General features: G+C 36.0%; 2 protein-coding genes across 4 annotated transcripts in view; one reads left to right on the plus strand and one right to left on the minus strand.

Moving 5' to 3' along the window:
• The window catches only part of Rab3gap2 (RAB3 GTPase activating non-catalytic protein subunit 2), a 95,482-nt gene extending 71,278 nt beyond the window's left edge, over positions 1-24,204 (plus strand). The window contains exons 23-35 of one of the 3 annotated variants that reach the window (XM_047520651.1): positions 78-238; positions 1,301-1,529; positions 3,205-3,378; positions 3,480-3,586; positions 6,701-6,767; positions 7,730-7,800; positions 12,392-12,427; positions 14,324-14,398; positions 14,704-14,922; positions 19,223-19,312; positions 19,589-19,807; positions 20,961-21,119; positions 21,335-24,204. In XM_047520651.1, the coding sequence (XP_047376607.1) occupies positions 78-238; positions 1,301-1,529; positions 3,205-3,378; positions 3,480-3,586; positions 6,701-6,767; positions 7,730-7,800; positions 12,392-12,427; positions 14,324-14,398; positions 14,704-14,922; positions 19,223-19,312; positions 19,589-19,807; positions 20,961-21,119; positions 21,335-21,490 (1,763 nt within the window). In that variant the 3' untranslated portion in view covers positions 21,491-24,204. The remainder of the gene's footprint in view (positions 1-77; positions 239-1,300; positions 1,530-3,204; positions 3,379-3,479; positions 3,587-6,700; positions 6,768-7,729; positions 7,801-12,391; positions 12,428-14,323; positions 14,399-14,703; positions 14,923-19,222; positions 19,313-19,588; positions 19,808-20,960; positions 21,120-21,334) is intronic. The other 2 variants (XM_047520652.1, XM_047520653.1) reach the window with 2 other exon arrangements.
• Iars2 (isoleucyl-tRNA synthetase 2, mitochondrial) overlaps positions 21,706-26,987 on the minus strand; it is a 54,468-nt gene continuing 49,186 nt past the window's right edge. The window contains exons 22-23 of the mRNA XM_047520654.1: positions 26,584-26,728; positions 21,706-24,985 (exon numbers count right to left, since the gene is read on the minus strand). Of these exons, the coding sequence (XP_047376610.1) occupies positions 24,843-24,985; positions 26,584-26,728 (288 nt within the window). The 3' untranslated portion in view covers positions 21,706-24,842. The remainder of the gene's footprint in view (positions 24,986-26,583; positions 26,729-26,987) is intronic.

The raw sequence follows: 26,987 nt of genomic DNA on the forward strand, positions 1-26,987 counted from the left end.
TAAACATGAAAGATAAAAAGGGGAAAAAAATAAATAAGGTAAGAATTTACTTTTGACTTTTCTTCCTATCCTTCCAGTGGCCATTGATGAGACTTGGGATTCCCAGTCTGTGTCCCCATGGTGGCAGCAGATGCGCATGGCCTGTATTCAGTCTGAGAACAACGGAGCTGCTCTGTTATCTGCACATGTTGGGCATTCTGTTGCTGCACAGTTATCAAACAATATGACAGAGAAAAAAGTAAGTCAGCAAAGGTGTGACTTTGCTCTATACTTACATTTGGCAAAGGGAACGCTTTTCCTTTCCTGGGAATATATTGTCTTCATTTTGATGGAATGTATAGAATTCAAAATATGTGTCCATCAGGTTCTTATTTGTTTGGAGTTTTTTTTTTTTTTGGAAGGAAAGGGAATTTGGAGTGCTGCCCTCAATTTGTTTATTCAGATGTTGTATATACTTGAACTTAGCATTTGCCACATGGCAAGGGAAAAGTGCTGAAGTTGGAGTATAGAGAGCTGGCTCTGCCAGTAACTGGTGAACTGTGGTGAGCTCCTTCAAAGTGGTTCTCCTGGCTTTGGTTTCTCATCTAAAAGAGGTCAGGCTTAGATGTCTCAAGTTTATTCTTTTCTCAAGTTCTATGATTGTTTTACTCTTCATGTTTTTATAAACCTGTCCTTGAACAACTTAAATGAGTTTTCTACTGACCTTTTGATTGAATGGTTTTTCCTCATCTTGAGAACTCAAATTTTTATCTTAAAACAAAAGCAGAAACAAAAACTAACATCTCATTTATTTCATGGAGGATCAAATACTTTTTCCTTGGGGATGTTACATTAATTTGGAGAGACACCTACGTATTCTATGGAAATTCAGTTAACCTTGTCAGTCACAGTAGTTTATAGGCTAAATTTAATACCACCAGCTTGAGATGTTTTATAGTGATGGAGAGAGGAAATTCAGATATTAAGTTGGTCAGTGTATTCTGAAGAGATGTCATTATCCTGATTGTACTAATAGAAAAAGCTGTGGCTCTTGCCAAAGACAGCTTAGAAAACTTTTTGAAATGTATACTGATTGAACCAGGGTCATTACTACAGTACCCCTCTCCGATGTCCCCTGAATCTCCAGCCTACTCCCGACCTTCATGTTTCCTCTAGTCAAGTAGTAGCATTTGTGAAATAGCATCTGGGTGTTGCTTTGTGATATATTCTAACTGTCCATCATCTTTCAAGATAAAAGCTCATTTAAGTTAACGTTGATCCAGAAATTTTGCCAGAGAATCACTCGTGCATTTTCTGTTAGTTTTCCCAAACAGTTTTGGGTGCTGATTCAGAAGCCCTGACTGATTCCTGGGAGGCTCTTTCTCTTGACACTGAATACTGGAAACTCCTGCTGAAACAACTGGAGGATTGTCTCATATTACAGACTCTGCTTCACAGCAAAGGGAGCACTCGAAACTCCAAAGTGTCAGCACTGCAAGCTGAGCCACTTCCAAGGCTTTCTGTTAAGAAATTGTTAGAAGGAGGAAAAGGTAAACAAAAGTGTGAGCATTTGCATTTATATTTTTACATTGCTAGGTTTTTTAGTTAAAATGAAGCATCTGTGGGACTCCCATCTTTGTGGGGTTTTTTTGTGTGTTTGTTTCTTTGTTGTTTTGCAGTTTAGGGGATTGAACCCAGGGATGCTGCACTGCTGAGGTACACCCCCAGCCCTTTTTATTTTGAGACAGTCTCTCACTAAGTTTGACCTGAACTTAGACTCCCAAGTAATTGATACTACAGGTCTGTGTCACCTCACCCAGCTGAGCCTCCCTTCTCTGAATCTGAGCCTATCATCCTCCCTCTCCCCACCTTACCCACTCCTGAGCATCTAGTTTTACTTATTTTTCAAGGTCTGGCTATGTGCTCCTTCCTCTAAGAATTTTTTCCTCTTCCTCTAACTGCCAGTTTTCTCTTCCTCCTAATATCCACAGAATTTTACTTCTTTTTTTCTTTTTATCATTTTTCCTTACATATATTTTTATTTTTAATTGACTTGGACTCATTGTATTTTTTAATGGGGTGGTGTGTGACATTTCAGAACATGTATACAATGTGTAATAACAGATCAGTATAATTGGCATATCCATCACCTCAGACATTTATCAATTCTTTATGTTGGCAGCATTCACAATACTCTCTACTATATTGAAATATACAATTAATTTTTGTCAACCGTGGTTACCCTACTGTGCTATAGAACATTGGAAGTTGTTCCTCCTCTCCAGCTGCACCATCCTCTCTGCATCATCCCTCCCCTCCCCGCAAGTTTTTGGAATACCTTCTTCATTCTACTCTCCACTTCTATGGGATCAATGTTTTAGCTTCTGTGTATAAGTGAGAAAATACAATGTTCGTCCTCTTTTCTGATATACCATTTCCTGCTGTCCTAGAGTCATTAGGGTTCCTGTGCTTATATTTTAAAGGACCATAGCATTGTACATTTTTAATTATCTTTGGGTACTCACTCTTACCAGAAGTTTTGTTGGGCATTTCATACCAGGATGACTATTTGTAGGTTTATTAAGTATTTATAGATTCTTATTTAATTATTTTCTTATTCTTTATGACTCATGGTAATTTTTTAATGATGTCCATGTTCACAGATTTTGAATGTTTTTTAGTTTGCATTTATAAATTTTTGTACTATGTTTGTGACTGAAACATGGTCTTGGTGATTAGTGATGACTAAATTTTGCCCACAGATATTTCATAGACAAATTAGTTATCTCTTTGAAGTACTATTGTATTTATTTTCCTGAGAAGACTAAATAATCACAATTGTGATTTAAATGAAAGTTTTTACAGATGTATTCATTCTTTGATCTGAGTCTGGTAAAGTATCTTTTGAATTGTAGACATAGAAAATTTGTGGTATATAGTATACATATGCATTTGCATTTAAATTTATCTAATATTTTCTGAAAGTATAAAGAAGCCCTGAGATAGCAAATATCTCACTTGCCCTTGCCAGTTGAGTGATAGTCACTCTGCTGTATATATCATGATATTTTGGCGTCACCTTCAGGTTTAAAACTGAATGTAGCACTTAGAAATTTTCTTAAGAAAATGCATATCACATCATGCACTGTAAATTGGCTCCATTTAGCAATCACTGCTACTAATGTGTTTTAAATTTTCATTTTCTTTCTTGTCTCCAACCTGTAGGTGGCATTGCAGACAGTGTGGCCAAGTGGATATTTAAACAGGATTTTAGCCCTGAAGTATTAAAACTGGCTAATAAAGAAAGAGATGTAGAAAATCCAGATGAACCCAAAGAAGGTATTAACAGAGGTTTTTTTGAGTTGTCAGAGGTGGAGACGGACTTAGGAGCCATACCAGGTGATACATGAATAATGAGAAATATGAAATTCAGAGTAGAGAGATGTGGCTGAGTTTTCATTAAGGAAAGACCAACATCACCCTTCTCTTGTGACTTTCAGACTTGCTACGTTTAGCCTATGAGCAGTTTCCTTGTAGCCTTGAGCTTGATGTGCTACATGCACACTGCTGCTGGGAATATGTTGTCCAGTGGAATAAAGATCCAGAGGTAAGATTCTCATTACCACCTCCATGCTGATTCTGCTTTTGTTCTCATGCTGCATACATGTAGGGAGCTCTTTAGTTACTTTTTCCTTGTCATAGGTCTCTGTACTAGCAACTCTGCTAGGCCTTTTTCGTATATGAACTCATAATACAATAAACTATGAAGGATAGGTATTGTCACTATCTTCATTCTAGAGAAGAGAAAACTAGGGCTCAGAGAAATTTGAGTTTCCTGTCTAAGGTCATGCTGCTAAGTAAGTGCTGCTGCTAAGTAAGTGCCAGAATTTAAGCATAGATTTCTCTTATTTAAAGTCAGCATACTTTGTCCTACTCCCTAGTTAGGTGGTAACAGGCATATTTTAAATTTTCTTTTGATTTTTCTACATGAGATAGCACCCACCTCAAATAATTTTTTTGCCCTGAGGTGCTGAGAATTAAACCAAGGACCTCACCCATGCTAAACAAGTCCTCTGCCCTAAGGTATATCCCCAGCCCAGAATATATTATAGTCATCATGATAAAAGTCAGAGTAAAGACTTTAATGACAGCCTAGAGTCTGATTGTTCAGATATGTCTCTGCATATTTGTTACTTTTCTTACATTTGCTTCAGAAGAACAGTTTTTAAAAGCCCTATTGTGTACAGGGCAACTCTTGTCCAGGGTTATAATGCCTTGTCGCTCTCCCAAACTCTGCTCAGGCTTAATTTTCCTCCACCATTCTTGGTAGCTACCATCTCTTTCTGGGCACTCATGATCTGAAAACAGTATAGGGAGAAGGTCCCAAGCTTGGATTTGGATTCCAGATGATTTGCTAACTAACATCTGGTGATTGAATCTATGACCTTTTCTATTTCACTTCCCTCCCTCCCATTAACGAAGGCGCTGACCCTTCAGGATTGACACCAGGATGAAACAGTATGTGAAAACATCTCATGGATATTCTTCTTTACTAATCAGTCCTTCACTTAGGGCTCCCTCATTAGGGTTCTAGTAAATCATTCCTCTCAAATCAAAATTCTTTCTTTATTATTCTTATATCAAGTCATGCCCTTCTAGAAAAATCTCACAGGTAAACTATTTACACTAATATATTAATAACAATACATTCTTCCTTCCTCCAAAAAGATGTTCTTTAATGTGTAATCATTTGAAGAAAAACAGTAAAATGTAAATGATCATATATATTTTTTAAATTAAAATATTTTTATTTTTACAGACACATTTTGGTTCATTGTACACAAATGGGGTACAACTTTTCATTTCTATGTTTGTACACGATGTAGATTCACACCATTCATGTAACCATACATATATACAGGGTAATACTGTCTTTCATTCTACTGTTTTTCCATCCCCACCCCCTTCCACCCCTTTTTCCTCTACACCATCCATAGTTCCTTCATTCTTCTCTTCCCCCCATCACCCTCCTCGTTATATATTGTCATGATTATATATTTTTAAAAGATAATAAAATGTAAGTATTTAAATAACATATTATTCTTTGATGAATTAAACCTTAACCAAAAAGTGATATCAGGGAATCTTCTTAATGCTCCTCAAGGCTCTCTAATTAAATGGCATATTTTTTCCAGTCCATTAAAAAAGAAAAGAACGTTGGGCTGGGGCGATAGCTCAGTCGGTAGAGTGCTTGCATTGCAAGTACAAGTCCCTGGGTTCGATCCTCAGCACTGCAAAAAAAAAGTTAACTAGAATGAGGACATAAATTCTAAAATCCAAATGAATTTATCCATGTCTGAGAAAATGACATTTAAGAAGGAAACACTACAGCATTTGTTTATAAATCAAAGGCAGCTTGCATAGTGGACACAGCTCACCTAGAACCCCATTGTTACTGTGAATAGCTAATAATGATCATAGCACACAGTTAGTATGACTTTGGAAATGTTTCTGAACCCTTGTCCATTTGCTCCTGCTTTAAAAATAGTCATCTTAAAGGGTTGCAGCAGTTCATAGAGGGAAAAAAAATGCTTAGTGTCTGGCATTTTCATTAGTGTTATTATTAGCCATTATTAGAATTGCTTGCCTTTAAAATAAGTGACTGATTTTTAAAGAATATTCATCTCCTTGCCCCATCAAATCCCTGTACCAACTCTACCATTTCACACACACGACTTACTCTATTAGGCTTAAAGTAATTGAAATTGCTATTAGGGAATTTCTAACACCAGTCTATGTTGGCAGTGGTGATATATTTAATATATGTACAGGGATACAGAATTACAATACAGATCTGGATAATTTCATCAGTACTATATTCTTTTTTTTAATTAGTAAAAAATATCTACATATATACACTCAAAGGAAAAGAATATACTAACAGGCATATATCTGAGGTTCTTTTTGTCAAGGGAGTCCTTCAAATAACAGAGATCTTGCAATAATAAGGTTAGAGATGAATATCCTTTTTATACATATATCTATGTGTTTGAAATTTTTTATAGTCTATTCATTATAAGTACTACATTCTATATTTGGGTTTTAATATGTTAACTTCCATGATTATAAAAAATTGAGTTTCAAATATCCCCTCTGATATTTCATTTTTCCTTTCCTATTCTAATTTTTTCTCCTTGGCACTTAGTGGTAACATACTGCATAATATACTTAATGGTCATGTTCATTGTCTGACATCCTTGCTAGAATGTAAGCTCAGTGAAGGCAAGGCTTTGGGTCTCTTATTCAGTATAGTTTACCTAGTACCTCAGACAGGGTTGCATAGTAGATACTCAGTAAATATTTGTTGAATGATGAACAAATGAATGAATGGTATTTGCAAAAGTGAACTTACTGTTTCCACATCTGTGTGAAATTGAAGAATTCACTGGAGAGAGAACTAGATATACAAACCAAAATAAATTTGAATCCAGATGTCAGCACATATAGTCCTGGAACTTTCTAGGAATAAATCATATAGGTACTGTGAACTTAGGAGGACAATTAAAGTTTTCTTATGAAAAGTGACTTTTCATCCAATAATTCCATATTTTTATTGTAAACTTTAAGCTTTTTAGAAATCTTTATGCAAAAGTTTATATAACCATTGGTATTTGAAGCACCTACTAAATACTTTTTTTCTTTTTTTCTGTTTATATATAAGGAAGCACGTTTTTTTGTTAGGTCAATAGAACACTTGAAGCACATTCTTAATGCACATGTTCAAAATGGTAAGTAAACATATGTTAAAAACATCACTGATTGGTTCAGAAGAGGCCTACTCCTTTAATAGGATATGAATCTTCAGATTCACATCCTGTTAAATTCTTGTTTGTCCTACCGCCTAATATTTTACTGTGAATTGCTATAGTGAAATGACTAATTTAACTTCTTAAAAAGTACCATCTAGAGGATGGTGAGGGACCTAGTACTGTCACCTTCTATCCCCCAAACTGAAATGTCATGTTTATGCTCCCCAATTGCCAACCGTTCTAGAAATTTTAATGCCACCGCTTAGTGAATATGTAAATATAAATTCCAGACTTTTTCGTTTGGTTTTAAATGTATTTTTTGCATTTTATTTTTTAATACTTCCATTTTAGTTTATGGTTACATATTAAAAAAATCAATCTGTAGATAGTTTAATTATTTTCCGTGTTTGACTGTTATGAATTAAGCTGTTCTCCCCAATCTTGTAACGTATCTTTTGTATTTATTTCTCTTGGATGTATAATCAGCAGTAGGATTGCTGGGCAATGGGTAAACCCATATTTAGCCATAGTAGATTCTGCCAGTTTCCAAGTGGTTTTACCAATTTGTAATCCCATCAGGATTTGTTTTCTGTACATCCTTACCAACACTTGGTGTTGTCATTTAAACTTTTTTAACCATTCTGGTGGTTGTATAATGATGATGATGTCTCATTGTGATTTTAAGTTTCTCTTGTTACTCATGATGTAAATCTTTCCTTATGGTATTGGCCATTTTGATGTACTCTTCTGCAGCATTGTTCAGACTTATTAAAGATTTCATTAACTTTGTAAATAATTTGCATGAGATACAAGAAATGATATCTGAGTTAATAGCCCATATGGTGTAATAAGTTTAAGGAAGACAGTAATTTGTTATGTAAGATTGACAGTAAGGATATGTGAGCATTCCATTCACTACTATACTCTTCTGTGCTGGCTAGGTATTGCACTGATGATGTGGAATACATTCTTGGTTAAAAGGTTTTCTGCTGCTACATACTTGATGGATAAGGTAAGGTGTTTTTAAATTTCAGGTACTGACTTCTTATTTACTTAGTTCCCTTAATTTAGTGATATTAGAAGGAATATTTACTCTGGGCCTTGTTAGACTCTGTTTTTATTTGATATTACATTTTACTCATGTTTAGTGTCATTTCTAGAACTGGTACTTTAATGACATGATGAAGAGCACCAAATCTCACAGGGAATAATATACTATAAAAACCTCTTACCCAAAGGATGCCTGGTCAATTCAAACATTATTTTAAAATATATGAATATATACTTATGCACCAATCTTTATGTTGGGAGGTGGTGCTGGGAATTAAAACCCAGGGCCTCATACATGGTAGACAAGTTCACCACCACTGAGTTACATCCCCATAGCCCTCTTATTCACCCATCTTGAATACAGAGCCAAGGCAGGAGGATCACGAGTTCAAAGCCATCCTCAGCACCGTAGTGGACCCTAAGCAATTCAGTGAGACCCTGTTTCTAAATAAAAAATACAAAAAAAGGAAAAAAAATATACAGGGCCAAGGGTGATTCTTCAAATAGTGTTAATTGTAGTTCTGGTTTGGTTTCTTATATAAACTTTATCCATAATGCAGTGCCTATCATTTCTAGATCCTAGTTCTTTAAAGTTGTAATATAATCTAAGTAAGAAACCTTTAGATTTTTAAAATAATTTAACAACAATGATCATTGTTGTTTCTTCTGTATGTAATCTAACAGACCTAGGGATTATTTATTCTTGTCCATAAATCCTTACAGAGCATTCAGCACAGCATTCTTTTTTTTGTTTGTTTGTTTATTTTTATTGTAAACAAATGGGATACATGTTATTTCTGTTTGTACATGGAGTAACGGCATACCATTTGCGTAATCATACATTTACATATGGTAATGATGTTTGATTCATTCTGTTATTTTTTCCTTCCCCCTACCCCTCCTACCCCTCTTTTCCCTCTATACAGTCCCTCCTTCCTCCATTCTTGCCCCTCTCCCACCCCCCATTATGTGTCATCATCTGCTTATCAGCGAGATCATTCATCTTTTGGTTTTTTTGAGATTGGCTTATCTCACTTAGCATGATATTCTCCAATTTCATCCATTTGCCTGCAAATGCCATAATTTTATTATTCTTAATAGCTGAGTAATATTCCATTGTGTATATATACCACAGTTTCTTTATCCATTCATCAATTGAAGAAAATCTAGGTTGGTTCCACAATCTGGCTATGGTGAATTGAGCAGCTATGAACATTGATGTGGCTGTATCTCTGTAGTATGCTGATTTTAAGTCCTTTGGGTATAGGCCAAGGAATGGGATAGCTGGGTCAAATGGTGGTTCTGTTCCAAGTTTTCTAAGGAATCTCCACACTGCTTTCCAGAGTGGCTGCACTAATTTGCAGCCCCACCAGCAATGTATGAGTGTACCTTTTTTCCCACATCATCTCCAACACCTATTGTTGCTTGTGTTCTTGATAATCACCATTCTAATTGGGGTGAGATGGAATCTTAGTGTAGTTTTGATTTGCATTTATCTTATTACTAGAGATGTTGAACATTTTTTCATGTTTGTTGATTGCTTGTAGGTCTTCTGTGAAGTGTCTGTTCATTACCTTAGCCCATTTGTTGATTGGGTTATTTGTATTCTTCGTGTAGAGTTTTTTGAGTTCTTTATAGATTCTGGAAATTAGTGCTCTGAAGTATGAGTGGCAAAGATATTCTCTCACTCTGTAGACTTTCTCTCCACATTGCTGATAGTTTCCTTTGCTGAGAGAAAGCTTTTTAGTTTGAATCTATCCCAGTTATTGATTCTTGCTTTGATTTCTTGTGCTATGGGAGTCCTGTTAAGGAAGTCTGATCCTAAGTCAACAAGGTGAAGATTTGGACCTACTTTCTCTTCTATAAGATGCAGGGTCTCTGGTCTGATTTCAAGATCCTTGATCCATTATGAGTTGATTTTTGTGCAGGGTGAGAGATAGGGATTTAGTTTCATTCTGTTGCATATGGATTTCCAGTTTTCTCAGCACCATTTGTTGAAGAGGCTATCTTTTCTCCATTGCATATTTTTGGCACCTTTGTCTAGTATGAGGAAATTGTATTTATTTGGGTTTGTGTCTGTGTCCTCTATTCTGTATCATTGATCTACCTGTTTATTTTGGTGCCAATACCATGCCGTTTTTGTTACTATTGCTTTGTAGTATAGTTGAAGTTCTGGTATTGTGATACCCCCTGTTTCATTCTTCCTGCTAAGGATTGCTTTAGCTATTCTGGGTTTCTTATTCTTCCAGATGAATTTCATGATTGCTTGCTCTATTTCTGTAAGGTACATCATTGGGATTTTTTTCTTTTTTTCTTTTCTTTTATTTTTTTATCATCATTGGGATTTTAATTGGAATTTCAGCACAGCATTCTTATAAACAATTCCCTTTTTTCTCTTTAGTATTCATCAGTTATTTAATAAAATCACATAATTACAATGACTTATACAGCCAGCAGATTTGAAGACCAGTATAACATAAAGCATAGACCTCAGCTGATGGGAGCTGATGTTGCTCTTGTACTGGAGAGTAGCCACTTTACCTGAGGCAAGATGCTTTTAAAGGCCAGTCAAAAATGTGTGTTTGTTTGGTGTCAGTTAAGTGGATGTCAAGAGAATCACCACTAGATTGAAAATACATATTTTTTAAGTGTACAGTAATAGCCATCCTTGTGTCATGAATAGATAGTGCTCTTGACCCTCTGTAAGGATATTGCTTCCCATGGAAATGTTTTATTTGATAATTTTTCCTACTTAAATCTAAGCACTCTTGGGCTGAGTGTGTAGCTAAGTGGTACAAGAACAAATGTGTGCACATAGCCTTGTTGAGTCCTCAGCACCAAAAAAAAAAAAAAAAAAAAAAAAAAGTAATATTTTCCCCCCATGTTCACCTTTGTTGCCCGCTTAACTATTATTTCTTAGAACTTGATTCTTTTGCCCTTTGTGACCATGATTTCTAGTCCTGTCTCACTTCTGGCTATCCCCTTTTTTTTAGATACTAATAATGAATGTAAAGTATGTGTGTGTTTACAATTTAGTTTCAGTTGAATCTTAATAAGTGCTTATTGAATCAAGGAAATCTTTCAGAGCTAGAAGTCTCTTGTTCACACATTTAATCCTCACATTTTGATTTGTGTGAAAACAGTACTGAACTAGGAAGCAGGGAATTTGTCATTATTCAATAAGTACTGCATTTGATAAATACTTATAAAGCATTATCTCTTAGGTACCAAGGACTGTGGTAGGTTCTGTGATGGCACAGATGAAAGTCATAGTCCTGACCGTACAAGAAAGCATAGTCTAAAAGACAGGTAAATAGACCATAGGGAATTTTGGAAGCCATGAAGAAGTAAGTAGCAAGACAAGGGGAAAGCTTCTGACTCAAATTTTGATAGATAAAATGTGAACCAGTGAAGAATGGGTGAGAAGAAAATGAGCTCCAGTAAAAAGCCCTGAAGAAAAGAGGCAGCTTGTTGGATTCAGAGAACTGTGAGTAACTTCATGTGACTGGAGCATATGCTATAGGAAGGGAGGTTAAGCTGAGCATGAAGAGGTTTCTATGCAGGCTGCAGGATCTGGATTTTATACTAGTATGTGCATACTGCTTAGCTTAGGTTCTGCTTGGCACATATGGTGAGGGCTCAGTAAATGGAATCTACTGCTTGATATCAAAGACATTGGGGTAATTTTAAGGTAGAAATTACATACTCAGATTCGCACTGTAAAAGATGGTTCTGTCAACAGCACAGAATATCTTAGAGTTGGGATGGGCTGATCTTGATTGTCTAAAGTCTGTTTCAGTAATCTTAGAGGGAAGGAGTAAAGGGCCTTGTACTAGAGTCCTGTCTCTGCTGCCTCCTGGTAGTTTCTTATCAAGTAATGGCCCTAAGTGTAGAACTTGTACCTCTCACTTATTACCCTGTAGACATATACAGTTGAATCTTAGTAAGTACTTATTGAATTAAGGAAATCTTTCAGAGTAGGACTATAACTACTGCCTGTTTCCTTCTTTCTAACCATCTAAAACTATTGTGTGTCTTTATCAACAAGAAAAATTCCAAGGTGCTTTTTATTGGTAGTCTTGAATTTTACTCTGACAACACAGTTATTTGACTGTACAAAGTGAGGGCCAGTTTTTTGTACTTTTTTCTTCATATATCAAAAATATATGATTTATTTTAGAAAAGGATTATTTGTGAGCTCAGTGTGTTGGAGTATTAAGTTTCACCACAAAGTTAATTCCATTACCTTTAGCAGAACCAACAGTAAATTAAGGAAACATTGCCATGTCTTTTTTAGAGCTGCATTTATAGTTTTTAATAGTACTTAAAATGTTCTGTAGGGCTGGAGTTGTAGCTCTGTGGTAGAGTGCTTGCCTGGTGGGTATGAGGCACTGGGTTCGATCCTCAGCACCATATAAAAATAAGTAAATAAAATAAAGGTATTGTGTCCATCTACAACTAAAAAAAATATTTAAAAAAAAGTGTTCTATAATCTAGTTATGCCTTTAATTCAAATTACCAATAATATAGCATTTTGTTTCCTTTTGTTGTAGGTTGGAAAATCACCAAAGGATAGGTTATGCCGAAGGGTAAGTGAATCTCTTTTAACCAGAAGTATGGTTGTTAATTCTACCCTTTCCATAGTACCTTATTAGAGGTGAACTTTGCCTTTTGTCATTTTGATGACATATCAGGAGATAAGAAAAATGGAAAGTGAAGGATATGTTAAGGAAACTGGTCATGAACTATGGCTTATTTTCCAGATTGTCAGATAGGATGTTTAAACTAAGTTTTTTATTAGATGTGTCCAACTTTGAACTATGGACAGAAAGATAACCTTCTATCTTTTCTATTTAATTTTGCTCTACTTTGGAAATTTAAAATACAAAAATCCAACATCAAATTGAAGCAGATTCCTATGAATAGTGAAATTTTTTTTTGGTGGGGGGGGTGCTGGGGATTGAATTGAGCCATATCCCTAGTCATTTTATTTTTTCTTTTGAGACACGGTTTCACTAAGTTGTCCAGGCTAGTCTGGAACTTGTGATCCTCCTGCCTCAGTTTGCTGAGTCACTGGGATTATAGTGTGTGCCTGTATTTAATAACCATACAAATACAACATTGAAATTAAATGATTTTGTTTTTTTGTTTGTTTCTCCATACTTTTACTTGTTACTGACTATAATTTACAGTACAATACTGAAATAAAGAGTGTGGTATACATCTGTTAAGAGTTAATTTGCATTCTGATAAGGAGGCTATACCCATTGGGTGGGAAATTTGTTAACATATGAATACCCCAATTAGGAATCTTCCCAGCAAGGTGGGGATTCTGGAAGCCCTTACAGTACAGGGGCTTCTTCTATAAGACAGCAATTCTGTTTTTACCTCTGATTAACAGAATTGTTCATTAATTAGTTTATTTATTTTGAATCAAATAATACTCTAATTCACAGATACTGGGCTTGTATTTGAGGCCAGTGATTAATAGTGCCAGCTTTTGCCCAAAATTTTGAATTATTCTTATTACAAATAGCCTAAGAAATATTAGGACACACAAATCCAGGCCTCAGTCCTAAAAAAAAACAAGTCACCATTGTCAAAGAATTCTGTTATGTTCTCGAGAGTGTTTGTATGATTGGTATGACTGGAGTTATGTATGTATATTTGCATGTACGTTTACATAAACACACTGAATGATGTACTTTGGGGATGTGAGAAATTTACTGGTTGTTGGTTTCAAAAAGATGCACATAAATGCAATATCCCCTTGGACGGGCCCATTAAGGGAGTCATTGAGAGTCATCTGTTGCCCACAGCATGAATCCAATATTTATTTAGTTCTTGAGTTGGGGATTCTAGTCTTGTTTGGAGGATTCAGTTTAATTACTAAAAGATGTTTTGAAACCAGACTTGCCTGTTTTATTAGAACTTCTCAGATGGGACCCTTGTGTACATTTTACTATCTTCTGTGATTATTTGGCTAGCAAAAGACTATTGTTTTTGTAATATATAAAGTACATTAATTTTTGTGTACTTACTTGGTGTGCATGCACTGAGGATCAGCCCAGGGCCTTGTGCATGCTAAACATATGCCCTACCACTAAGCTTACACCCCCAGCCCAGAACACTAATTTTTTTAAAGCTGATAGTAGTACAACTTTTTTTTTTTTTAATGTGAGCTTTTATTTATTTATTTTTTTTAGTTGTAGGTGGACATAATAAGTATTTTATTTTTATGGGGTGCTGAGGATCAAACCCCGGGCCTCATGCGTACTAGGCAAGTGCTGTACCACTGAGCCACAACCATAGCCCATGATGGTAATACCACTTTTTAAAGTCAAATTTTAAAATCGTTTGGCTCTAAAGAACCCAAAGGAGGGAATTGAATTGTATTAATGCTTTGACTTCAACTCAAATGAATAGATGTGTTGTTTTTTTGGTAACAGTTTTGCTACAGGGACTAATTATATTCCTTTTTATAGGATGTGGGAATGAGTGACACAGCAATGACATCTTTCCTGGGCTCCTGCTTAGATCTTCTTCAGACTTTAATGGAGGTAAAAGAGGTGTATTTTCATTCTGAACGGCTCCTAAGATATTAATTATTCTGAAAGTTATTGGACTTAAGAAAGGACTATTATGAGTTTATTTTTCATTTATTCTCTTCTAAACTTTGACTTATGCCTAAAAGATAGTGATGTTCCTTATTAAATTCTTACTGAAATTAAACTTCATGTCTTTTTAACTACAGTTGGATAGTATGGAATGAGTTTGCACATCGCTGCTGATAAACTCATTAGGATATTTGCAAGCAGTTATTTCTCCAATTGTTAACACAGCCCTCCGTTCTCAAAATCCTTAGGCAGACGTTAGCAGGGATGAAATACAAGTGCCTGTCCTGGATACTGAGGATGCTTGGCTCTCTGTGGAAGGACCTATCTCAATAGTGGAGCTGGCCCTTGAACAGAAGCACATCCACTACCCACTGGTGGAGCACCATTCCATCCTGTGCTCCATCTTGTATGCAGTCATGCGGTTTTCTCTGAAGACTGTGAAGCCACTTTCACTTTTTGATAGTAAGGTGAGTTCTCCAAAGAATTTCAGAGCTATTTTGGAGTTGTAGCTTTAGCAGATACATGGTTTTTCTTATTGAATAGAAGTTGTTCAGTACTTTTATGACTTATGTAGGATAATTTATTGTGAGGTTCCAGGTCTTTATTCCCATTTTGATCACATTCTGATGATTTGCTTTACATATTGGTATCCCTTAGAGTTTTCCCTCTTAGCTGTCTGCCCTTCTCATTCTTTGTGTTCTCCCTAGATAGACTCATCATGCTCTCCCTTTTGTTTCTCTCTAGACGTGATCTATCCTGAGTTTAAGGCATGAATTTCTATTGGACATTTCTTTTTGAGTGTCCTTAGGGGCTTAAGACACCTATTACCTAAGCTAATCTTCAAACCCTCATCCCATGCTACCCCTGACCTAAACTTGCATAATTGGTAATTAACATAACATCATGATTTGTGCATTGGCACACTCTAGAAACCTTGAAGTTATCTGGTTCAGTTCCCTACTTCAAACCAATTTACCAACTGACATGTATTCTTAAAAGTTCTTAAATCCTACCTATCCATTTCTCTCCATCACTGTTCCCTTGGTGGTTACAACAGCTCCCTTCTAATTACCCTGCCACTAATTCTTTCTTAAAACCCATGCTGCAAGAGCTGTCTTCCAAAAACACAGGTCATCGAATCATCTTAGTTCCCTTCTTAAGGCTTTTTGGCTTTGGCTTTTGTTGTCCACACTCGTTAATAGAAAATAGCCTCCATAGTTTGGCTGCTGTGAATAATAAAACCATTTCCTCCTCCATGCAGGTGCCCGTGAGAGAGACATAGAATTCCAACAAGTAAAGATAAAATATCTGGTTTTTTTCTTGGTGCATTACAATTAATAGTGGAATTCAGGGTTGGTGTTGTAGCTCAGTGGTAGAGTGCTTGCCTCACTTGTGTGAGGCACTGGGTTCAATCCTCAGTGCCACATAAAGACAAATAAATATAATAAAGGTATTGTGAATATCCACAACTAAACTATTTTTTAAAAAACAGTGGAATTCATTATGCTATATTTGAACATGCACATAATTTGAACAATCTCATTCCCTAGTACCTTTCCGCTTCCTGCCTCTCTCCTAATGTGTGCACTCTATTCTACTGATCTCCCTTCTATTATTAATTTAATTAGTGGATTATAATCATATATGTGTTCATATGTGTCTGTGTGTGTTTGTGTGTGTATATATATATATATAAAATTGAGATTCATTGTGGTATTGTGGTATAGTCACACATAGATACATGGACATAGCATAATTTGGTAGATTTCATTTCCCAGTACTTCCCCATCCCCTTGTCTCGGTCCTTCCTCTTGATTGATCTTTTGTTCTCCCTTCTGTTTTTATGAGATCTTTTTTTAATTCTAGCTTTCACATGAGAGAAAACACTTGACCTTTGACTTTTCTGCATCTGTCTTATTTCATGTAACATGTTCTTCATTTCCATTTTTTCAGCAAATGACATAATTTCATACTTTGATAATTTAAAGAAAATCTATTATGTAAATACTGTAAGCTTTTTACTGATAGAAGCTATGCCGGATAACACAGCTTAAGCCAGTGGGAAAGTGGGAAAGTGGGCTTATTTCACCTTTCTGTCAGAGACTTGCACACTCAAGAAGAGGCAGTGGGACCCCTGCAGGCCTCCCCCAGATATACTTGACTCTGTAGGAACAGAGGCTATGTTCTCTCTTCATTAGGGAAAGCAAGGACATTGAGTGTTCAGCTCCTTCTTAAATTCACCAGTCCATGTGGGGAGGAGTGAGCAAGGGTTGGAGCAGGATACCTGGAATGTCATTCTAACGGGAACCTCTGCCATGTGGAAACATGAAGGAAGAAAGCTTCTCACAGCCATAACTCACCTTTATTACCTTATCAGCCATTCTTTTCTTGCACTATGTGCTGTAGCCACTGCTACCCACCCTTTTCCATTCCTGAGAAACCGTGCATTTTTATCACTTGTCTTCACTTGAGTTGTTTACTTTTCATACACAACTATTTTGAATGGCTCCTATTTATTCAGTTTATACTAAAGGGTCATTCCTTCAAAGTTTTTGTCTATGCCCCTTGAACCAACCACCTCTTTCCCAAGTCTGTGTGCCATTATGCCTGGCACATAATAAGAGCTCAATTAATGTTTAACACGTGTAATTAGGCAATGTTAAAGAAAAGTGGCATGGCACAATATTGCAGAAGAGACTGGAGGACATAGTGTGTAGAGTTTGGAAAAGCATTGGAAGTCAGAAGGAGGAGAGGATATGGACTAGAGAAGGATTTGGAGAAATCAATAATCTAGTGACATACTGGACATAATGCCAAAGGAGATGGAAGGGGCTACAGATAAATCTATTTTTAAGCTTGCGAGAGTGGGCATGCCATTTTAAGGAAGCCCATTTAGGATGATTTTGGACATATTTAGTTTAAAGTTATATATACCTTCTGCATAATATCAAATAATATATTTTAAGAAATTTATTTTTAATCAGCAACATGTAACATTTAGATGCCACTGGTTGAACTGGGGGTGTAGCTGAATGGTAGAGTGCACGCTTATGTCTGTACAAGGCCCTGGGTTTAATCCCTAGCTGAAGGAAGTGAAGCAAGGAGGAAGGAATTTAGATAGATCCCAATAGTTTTACTTTTGAAAGAAAGACTAGGGGAAGTCTGATGGCAAATTTTAATCTTCCTAATACAATATGTATTATATTTATAGGTACTGATTTTGAATAAACTGGTATATATTTCACTTGAAATTGTAAAAGGGAAGCATACATAAAAGGAAAGGAAAAAAAATAGGAAATACCAAAATAAAGTACCTAGGTCAGTACTCTCCAAAAAAAGGAACTTTGTGAAACCAGAACACATTCCAAACTGGACAAGCATAGTAGTGGGGTCAATTTTAGCCCATATCATGCCAAGATGACTTAAGAGAACTATGTGGCTGTCATCTATAGAGAGGTAGTACAGTTTGCTGGCTAGCAAAACAGAATCCCATTTGCTAAATTAGAATCATTTATTTAGTCTCTCTGAGTCTCTGTTTTTTTTTTATTTATTTAGAAAGTGAAAATATTTCTAGTGCCTACTTCATGGTTATTGTGAGGGTTAATTGACATATTCAACATAAAGTACTTGGCAGTGCCTGGAACATAGTAAATAATAGATGATATAATTGTAGTCCCCGAAATCTAAGACTGTCAGGTAGGAACTGCATAGTAACAGATTATGGTGAGTGTATGGAAAAACTTGCCAATAATGATGTCCAGAATGTTGCTCTGTGACGTTTGTGTGTCTTATCACTGAAGGTTGAGTAGCTTTAACCTACTTGGGAGTCACAGTGGATGACCTTGAATCATATTAGGTATGGAAGATATTTTAGAAGATATCTGGAATGACTTGTTTGCAAAAGAAATGGTAAACCAAATGGTGGGGTCATTGTCTGAGATAGTGGAAGTGGTGGGGCTGGGGCTAGAGCCTGCTCTTCCAACTTAAAGGCCAGTGTTCTTTGCTCTGATATGTTTCCTGTCTTCTGAAATATTTTCTGATATTCTATTTTGATTACTCAGACACATCTATTCTCAGACAAGGTGGTTTTAAACAATTCAACATTTTAAAAATGATTTAGAGTATACACTGTTCTTATGCTTTATATATCTGTTGCTGCTTAACAAATGGTCCCAAAACGTGCAGGCTAAAAGCAAACACCATTTATTATCTCAGTTGTTATGCGTTGGGAATCTGACTTCCCCTTATCTAGGCATCCCTGGTATAGTCTCTCATGAGACTATAGTCGGATGTCAGCCAGGGATGTGGTCTCACAGAAAGGCTCTGCTGGGGTGGGGACAGGGTGATCTACTTCCAAGCAATCCTGTTGGCAGGATTCAGCTCTTTGCCACATGTGCTGATGTGCAGGGCAACGTACATGGCAGATAGCTTCCCTCAAAGTGGGTGGGAATGAATGTAAGCCCTCAAGTCAGAAGCTAGTCCTTTTGTAACTTAATTTCAGAAGTGACCTGCTGTCACCTCTGCCTAATTCCTTTTGCTAGGAACAAATCATCAGCCCAGTCAAGGGAGGGGATTACTGGGGATCTTAAAGGCTACCTACCATATATTAGATAATTGTTATAAGCATTAAATGAGTAAAATTGTAAAATCTTACTTAAGGAGAAATTAAATCACCATAAATTATTAATGATTAAATGGTTTACTTTTTTAATCTTGTGCTTTTTCTCCCAAATAATCAACATGCATCACTTTTCTTGATCTCTTTAGGGAAAAAATGCATTTTTCAAAGATTTAACTTCAATTCAGTTATTACCCAGTGGGGAAATGGATCCAAATTTTATTTCTATACGACAACAGGTAAATTTCTAGTTATTGGATTTCATTCTCGTTTCTTGAGGGCGGGGGAACAGCAAAACAAAAAATCTAGATGAACTTTATAAGGATGACCACTTTCAAGGTAATTTTTAACAGCTAGTTTCCCTTTAAATTATGTGTTCCTTTTTTTTGTTAATAAACATTTTTAATGGAAGAGCCACTCTTAACTGAATAAAAGCTAATAATTACTTTGATTTAGGTCTTCTTGAATGAATCATACTAACAAGACACTGGTCTATCTCCTTCTCCATTTTCAAGTTCTTACTGAAAGTCATCAGTGCAGCTGTCCAGTCCCAGCATTCAGTCACGAAGGAGAGAGATCCCTCAGAAGAGGTAGCAACCACTCCTGGGAAGGATCAAGATTGGCCAGTTCTAGCTGTGGATTTAGCCCATCACCTTCAAGTTAGTGAAGATGTTATAAGGAGGCATTATGTAGGAGAGCTCTACAACTATGGAGTTGACCACTTAGCAGAAGAGGTAATTATGACCCCATGAAGGGTAACTGGGTTTAAGTTATAAAACTGGTAACTGGAGTAAAGAATCAGTAGAATTTCCAATGAAGCCTTTTTTTTTTTTTTTTTTTTTTTTAAGTTGTAGATAGACATACTTTTATTTTATTTGTTTTTATGTGGTGCTGAGGATGGAACTCAGTGCCTCACATTTGCTAAATAAGTGCTCTACCACTGAGCCACCATCCCAGCCCTCCAATAAAGGTTTTTGTTCTTCCTTTTGTTAGAACTTTTAGGTACAAAAATAGAATAATAGAATATTAAGATATAAAAGTGTAATCAAAGAAATTCCTACAGTATGATAGGCCTGCTCTTTGGATAGGTACAGCAGTGAGCAAAGGAGCCAAGGCTCCTTCTTAATGTAATCAATATTTGCTGCTAATTTTTGTATTAAGTGATAAGTGCTATAAGGAAAATAGAAAGCATCAAATGAATAATTATGCACTACTACATTGGAAGTAGTCAGAGAAGATGACATTCAAACCAAGGCCCAAAGAATATAAAGCAACCTGCCACTTAGAAACCTGGGGTAACAGCACTCAAGACAGAGTAACAAATATGTACAAGGTCCTGTAATTGGAACCAGCATGGCCAAGACCAAAAGAGCCAGTGTGGCTGCCAAACTAAGCAAGGAGCAAACGTATGAAATGCAGAGGGGATGTTGGCAGGAGCCAATCATAGACAGTCTCCTAGCCCATTATTCTTCTGAGTACATTCAGAAGCCATTAGAAGGTTGTAAGTAGTTATGAAATGATCTAATGTAATTCCTTTCCTTTGCCAAATGCTTGGAAACAAGACCTGTGTAGTTGTGCTGAATTAAAATTAGGTAATGAGGAGCTAAGGATGTAGCTCAGGGATAGAACACTTGTCTAGCACACAAATGGTGCCCTGGGTTTGAGTCTGAGGACTGCAAAAAAAGGGGAGAGGGGAAGGTGATCATCAGTGAGCTGATCACCAGTTTGAAATTAAATGCTGATTGATTTATATTTTACTTTGAGCCATAGCTCAAAAACAAACTAGGATCTCTCTCTTCATCCAATAACCACCCCCCCGCTTTTTTTCCTACAAAAAATAAATTGGTTAGCTTTTACTACATTATTTCTCCATGTCCACATCCTCAGGCCATTCTACAGGTTCATGACAAAGAGGTCCTTGCCTCTCAGCTGCTAGTGTTGACAGGGCAAAGGCTGGCTTATGCTCTTCTCCACACCCAGACAAAAGAAGGGATGGAGCTGCTGGCCAGACTGCCACCCACACTCTGCACTTGGCTGAAGGCAATGGTAAGTACAATAAAGGAAATTAGAAAGAAGGTCATTGGGTATTCTACTAAATGAATATTTAGTAGCAGTTATGAAAAAAATTTAAGTTACAAGTTTGATTTGCCTGGTTCCAAAGGAAAGCATTATTATTGGGAAGTAGATATTATACCTTAAGTCGATATCAGTTACTTTTGGTTGCATATAACTAATGCATTATATTTTTGTCCCATTTGCAGAACCCCCAGGATCTTCAAAACACTGAAGTGCCAATTGCAACAACAGCTAAACTCGTAAATAAAGTAATTGAGCTTTTACCAGAAAAACATGGGCAGTATAGTCTAGCCTTACACCTCATTGAAGCTGTGGAAGCCATATCCATTCCTTCTTTGTGACACTTATCTACTGAAAATAGTCTAAAATTGTGTGACTATAACATGAATTAATGCATGGTTATTTAACATAGTAAGATCTGAAATTTTATGGAATTTTTTTTTTTGTAAAATAAAAATATATATTACTTTTAAAAAGTGCAATCCTGGCTAAATCCCACTCCTTTGGTTAATACTGAAGATAAAATATAAACAAATATTATAATAATACAGATGTTTTACTGTTTATTTTTAATTCAAATACATAAGTAGCTTTATAAAACTTTGCTATTTAAAATTGGTTATAATTTACAGATTATGTTCTTTTATTATAAGATTCTGTATTTCATAACTAAAAAGTTCCTGTAATTAAACATGTTTGTGTATAGTCCCCATCAGCAAACTTAGAAAAAGCTCCCACTTTCCCTTAAAAAATGTTAAGGAAATATGTTTGTTATCATGCTTAATCCCATTCCAGCTGCACCTGGGAGTTCTGGGTGCTGACAGGTTCCTTTCCCAAACGTGCTGCTGGTGCCATCAGAAGAGGAAGAAAGGGTTCAAAATCATTAGTTGGGACCCTCCCTAGAATCCTTAACCTGTTTGTTATACTTGCCAAAATTGAGAATCTGAAATGCTAACAATGCAGCAAAAACAGTTATAATGTAAATTAAGATTTGCTTTTTGCCAAGTTGCAAAGTTGTATGCACATCAGGTAACTGTAAAAATGTATTATCTTGTAAAATTTATATATATATAAAAAAAGGCAAACATACTAAAAATTTTAAGTCCAACTTTATTTTTCCTATAAGTGTTTAGAAATATCTGCTTCTGGGATTTGGTAATGTTATCTGTCCTTGGGAACATTACAGAAAAAAAAATGCATAGTGATATTACAGCTTTAGCAAACCTACCTCACAGCTGGGTTGAGAGGATAAAATACAACTAATTTTGTACCCTATTGTGCCTAGAGAGTCCAAGTGCTAAATAAATATTTACTGATTAAAACCAAACTAACCAAAAGTCTATAAAAAATGCTTTGAGCTCTACAAATACCAAGAATTTACTATGGTATGTCTATGGAATGTAGCCACACAGTGCAATTGTTGATATCTGTCATGGATGACAATTGTTATTCATAGCGACTCATTGTATATAGAAGTTTGTATCTTCACTCCTTTGCAAGAAGCCAACTCTAGCATTGTGCAAAGTTGAGGAGAATGGCCTTCAGGGATATAAAGAAAAAAAAATAATCTGGTGTTTTGAGAATATTCCAATGTGAATTCTTTTTCACTGAAGATCCTATCCAAATGAGAACTTAACTGGCTAAAAATAATGGTGTAAATGAATATCAATTTCCAGATCTTGAAAGAAAAGTATTCTAAGATGTTATGAGGTTTGAGGCACATCTTGTGAGCTGAGGTGTATGTGGTACAGAGTAACAGCACTGGAGAGGGCCTGAAGCTAGTCTAGCCTCTCAGCCTCTGCTTGGATCTCCACTACCCCAGCTAGCCACATTCTAGGATTCCCATGAGTACATCTAGCTTTATACAGTCTCTTGTAACATGTATTCTACAACATTAGTTTTTCCTGTGATTATTTTTTTAAATGGAAAGTAGTATGAATTTAGAAGGTTGGTTAAAGAAACTTGATTAAAGGCATTTTAAAATTTGAAATCCTCTCAATGCCATTGTCACTTTTTAGAGGGGTACAGAGATTACATAAAAACTATAAGAACTGCTGAGAAGCAGCAGCTGAAACATGGCTCACAGAACTTTAACACAAATCACTGAGTTTCTAGTTAGATTTGTCATCTGAAAATTTAAAATTCATAGATTTTTAAAATTGAATTGAGTTTTATGGTTAAGAAAAGCAGTTACATATTTTACTACTTAAGGATTTTTAAAATAAATCTGATAAGAAAAAAATCAGTACTTATGTATACATTCTGTAACAATAAAAAGCCATGAAAAGATGAATGAGTTTTATATAGAATGGGTGATTTCTAAAAGGTTTGGTGGCCCTCACTGCAGTTATTGATAAGCCAATAACCAGTAGTATCCTAGATACACCCCTCCACTTTTCTTCATCACATACACATTTTTTACCTTGTTATTCTATTATATAATGTTAAGGGAAAACAAGGATTCGAAAATCATAATTTCTATTTTACAGATTGTGTTTAGATGAAAAACCAGAGAGGCCAGGATATATATAGATAAAGAGGTACATAGCACCAGGCTTCTAAATGTGTCATACTTTTGCAGAAAAAAAAAAAAGTTTCATCTTCGTTATAAAAATTCATGTAAGGTCAAAGTAAACATAAACATTTAAATTGCTTTTTTTAAAAAAAAATCTATTACAATTTAAAATAATAGAAAACATTTAATAATCCTAAGCTTTCACTAATTATAGCATTCACCTAGAAGTTGCTGTGGTCCATTTCATTTGTAAGAGAAATTTTTATAGTATACTATAGCAACAGTGATAGCCCTCTCTTACCATAACAAGAATGGGTTTGCTGGGCTTCTAAGTTAAAACTTCTGCTCAATAGATTAGCCATCCTTAGATTTTAATCCAATACTGGATTGTTTATAAAATGCTCTTATTTATCTATTATAATGTAAGTAGTGAAATTCTGTATATACTGCTCTTTTTCTGTGTTCATTATTGTGAACTTGTGTATATTAGTGAAATAAATTCTCAGCTTTCAAATTGTTTCCTTAACATTCATAAATATAAGGTTTGTTTGTTTGTTTTTTGGTATTAAGACATTTTTCTTCCCTTCTTGAATAATAAACTTGGTGATATTTTTATTTTCAATCGAAATCAAAAAGCAAGCCATTTTTAAAAACTTCCAGTTTTGCTAGGAGGCAGAATGATTCTTTTCAACTCTTAGAGAAAATATACCTCTGCTGGTCCCCTTCAAAACCACGTTTTCTTCATTTGATATTCACAACTTCTGCACCAACATCAGTCAATAGTTTTCCAGAATGCCTTTATTTTCAGACATCATAGAACTTAAATACTAAGTCAAAAAGGTTTTCATAAAATATAAAATATATTCTGCTCAACCACATTTGAAGGCAAGCATATATTCAGTGTCTGTGTTCTGAATAAGTCCATTATGAATATATACATATATGTGTGTGTGCACATATATATATATGCATATGTACTTTCACATGTATATACACATTATTCTTTAGTCACAGGAAATACTTCTTTCACAATTCTCATTTTGACACTCACCCCACACCATTTACTCCCATCCCGTTACCTAAACTTTATATTTCTTTGCCGTGTTGTAAATAACAATTCATGTAAACTCAGTACTGTGAGGGGGGTTCTTGCTCAGAAAGCTAGTGACATCAGAGTACTACTTTCCACCAACAACTTTTGCACATCGGGGACAAAGTGTATCAGAAGACTCTGCTGTGTACTTCCAACAACGAGGACACTTTTCTTTGGTAGTTGGCGTGACAATTACTTTATATGAAGACTCTTCCCGAATATCACCACCTATGAAAGAGAAAGTATGAGAAGTATTTCTGAAAAGCCATTCAACTTGTATAACTATTTCCAATTTGGTTTAGCAGGCACAACTTTTCCAAAGCTTTCTCTTTCCTACCCTAGTAAAGTTGGTCAGGTGTAAAGAACCAACATAATAGGATCATACTACTTGATGACTAAAGAGTTATGGAATCTGAGCATCTGTGGGAATTGAGTTCTGTACCTACTCAGAGTAGGCTTTCTAGCTCTTAATCCTGATACAGTTCTGATCAGTAACACTGCATCTCCAGCTCACCATTGCACCAAGGAGTTTGATAAGCCAAATTATAGTGACAACTGCAGTGTCCCAAAATTTCCTGGCCTGGATAAACAGGAAACACTCTCCACTATTAATATTATTTTTTTTTGTCAGACTGATAAAAATATATATAATAAGAGTAAATTACTTTCTAATTGCTGTGCAAAGAGTATATATTAACATTCTGAAAAGGAAACAGCCAGAATCTTACTACATGAACAATGCTGCCAAGCCTCAAATCTGAACCAACACCTATGGATTATTAGCCTCCCGTCTCCTGCTGGTACCTAAAAGCCATTATAAAAAACACAAGCAGCATCACCTCTCCTAAAATACCCACTCGTTACTCTTTGTTAATGCCACTCCACCTCCATTTCCATTAATGAAGGTGACCTGAATTGACATTATACCCTATGAAATAAATATCTACAAATGTTTGAGGTGCTTCTGTAAAAATGAGCTCGGTAAAGCTTTAAGCCTTATTAAAAATGGCTAGGCTGGGGATATAGCTCAGTTGGTAGAGTGCTTGCCTTGCAAGCACAAGGCCCTGGGTTCAATCCCTAGCACCGCAAAAAAAAAAAAAGAATGGCTAAACAGCAATGGCACAAGCCTATAATCCCAGCTACTCAGGAGGCTGAGGCAGGAGGATCACAAGTTCAAGGCCAGCCTGGGCAATTTAACAAAACCCATCTCAAAAAAAGAAGGGCTAAATATTTTAATTTGGTGTACACAGAAGAGGAAATTTTAGAGTCAACACTGCGAAAGGGTGAGCAGTAGTAGGGTACTATGTATCAAAAGGACAGGGTCAGGCGCAGTACCACACACCTATAATCCTAGCAGTTTGGGAGGCTGAGGCAGGAGGATCTCGAATTCAAAGCCAGCTTCAGCAAAAGCGTAGTGCTAAGCAACTCAGTGAGACCCTGTCCCTACATAAAATATGAAATAGGGCTAGGGATGTGGCTCAGAGGTTGAGTGCCCCCTGAGTTCAATCCCCAGCATCAAAAAAAAAAAAAAAAACAGGACAGGGGCATAAAAGGGAAACAGGAGCAAGTTCTAACTGCACAATAAAAGCTATTCAAATGATAAGAAGTAACTCTCTCCCTCCTCTATCCTATCCCTAGCCTTCCTTCAGTTCTCAAGATCAGGCAGAACATGTAGTGCTGGCTTAGATATGTGGCAAATGCTTATATTGTTTCCAAAGAAATGTATTCCAAGTATACATCTACTTTTAGAAAAGTCTAGTCCACTGGAGACTCGGAGATGACTTACGTCATTTCTCAAGCTGCCACTGCCACTCTCTCCTTCTTACCTTCTAAATTGATTAGGAATGTTCCTTTAAGCTCAATGACATCTGCAGTTCTCTCTCTTGGTTCCTGAGCCAGTAAAGTTGACTGGGAAGCCATCATTAACTCATTCAACTGAGAGGTACTAGAGGTCTCCTCAGCTTGAAGCATCTGGAAGCAAGCATATGAAAGTCACTGCCAAACTTTTCGCATGAACTGATGTTATAAAAACAGATGCCACAAGTTCTTGGGTATAGGGAGGAACCCCTTGATACCATCTCACCCTGAGCTCAGACTATTAAATACATCAGTTTTACTGGCATGAAAGGTTTTAATTAAAATTTTTATCAACAGTACCAAGAACATACTCTCTGCTTTTGCTTCACTTTGCAAGATTCTCATTGTCACACACACACACACACAAACCTAC

This window comes from Sciurus carolinensis, chromosome 12, assembly GCF_902686445.1.
Source record: "Sciurus carolinensis chromosome 12, mSciCar1.2, whole genome shotgun sequence".
In the NCBI taxonomy this organism is placed as follows: domain Eukaryota; kingdom Metazoa; phylum Chordata; class Mammalia; order Rodentia; family Sciuridae; genus Sciurus; species Sciurus carolinensis.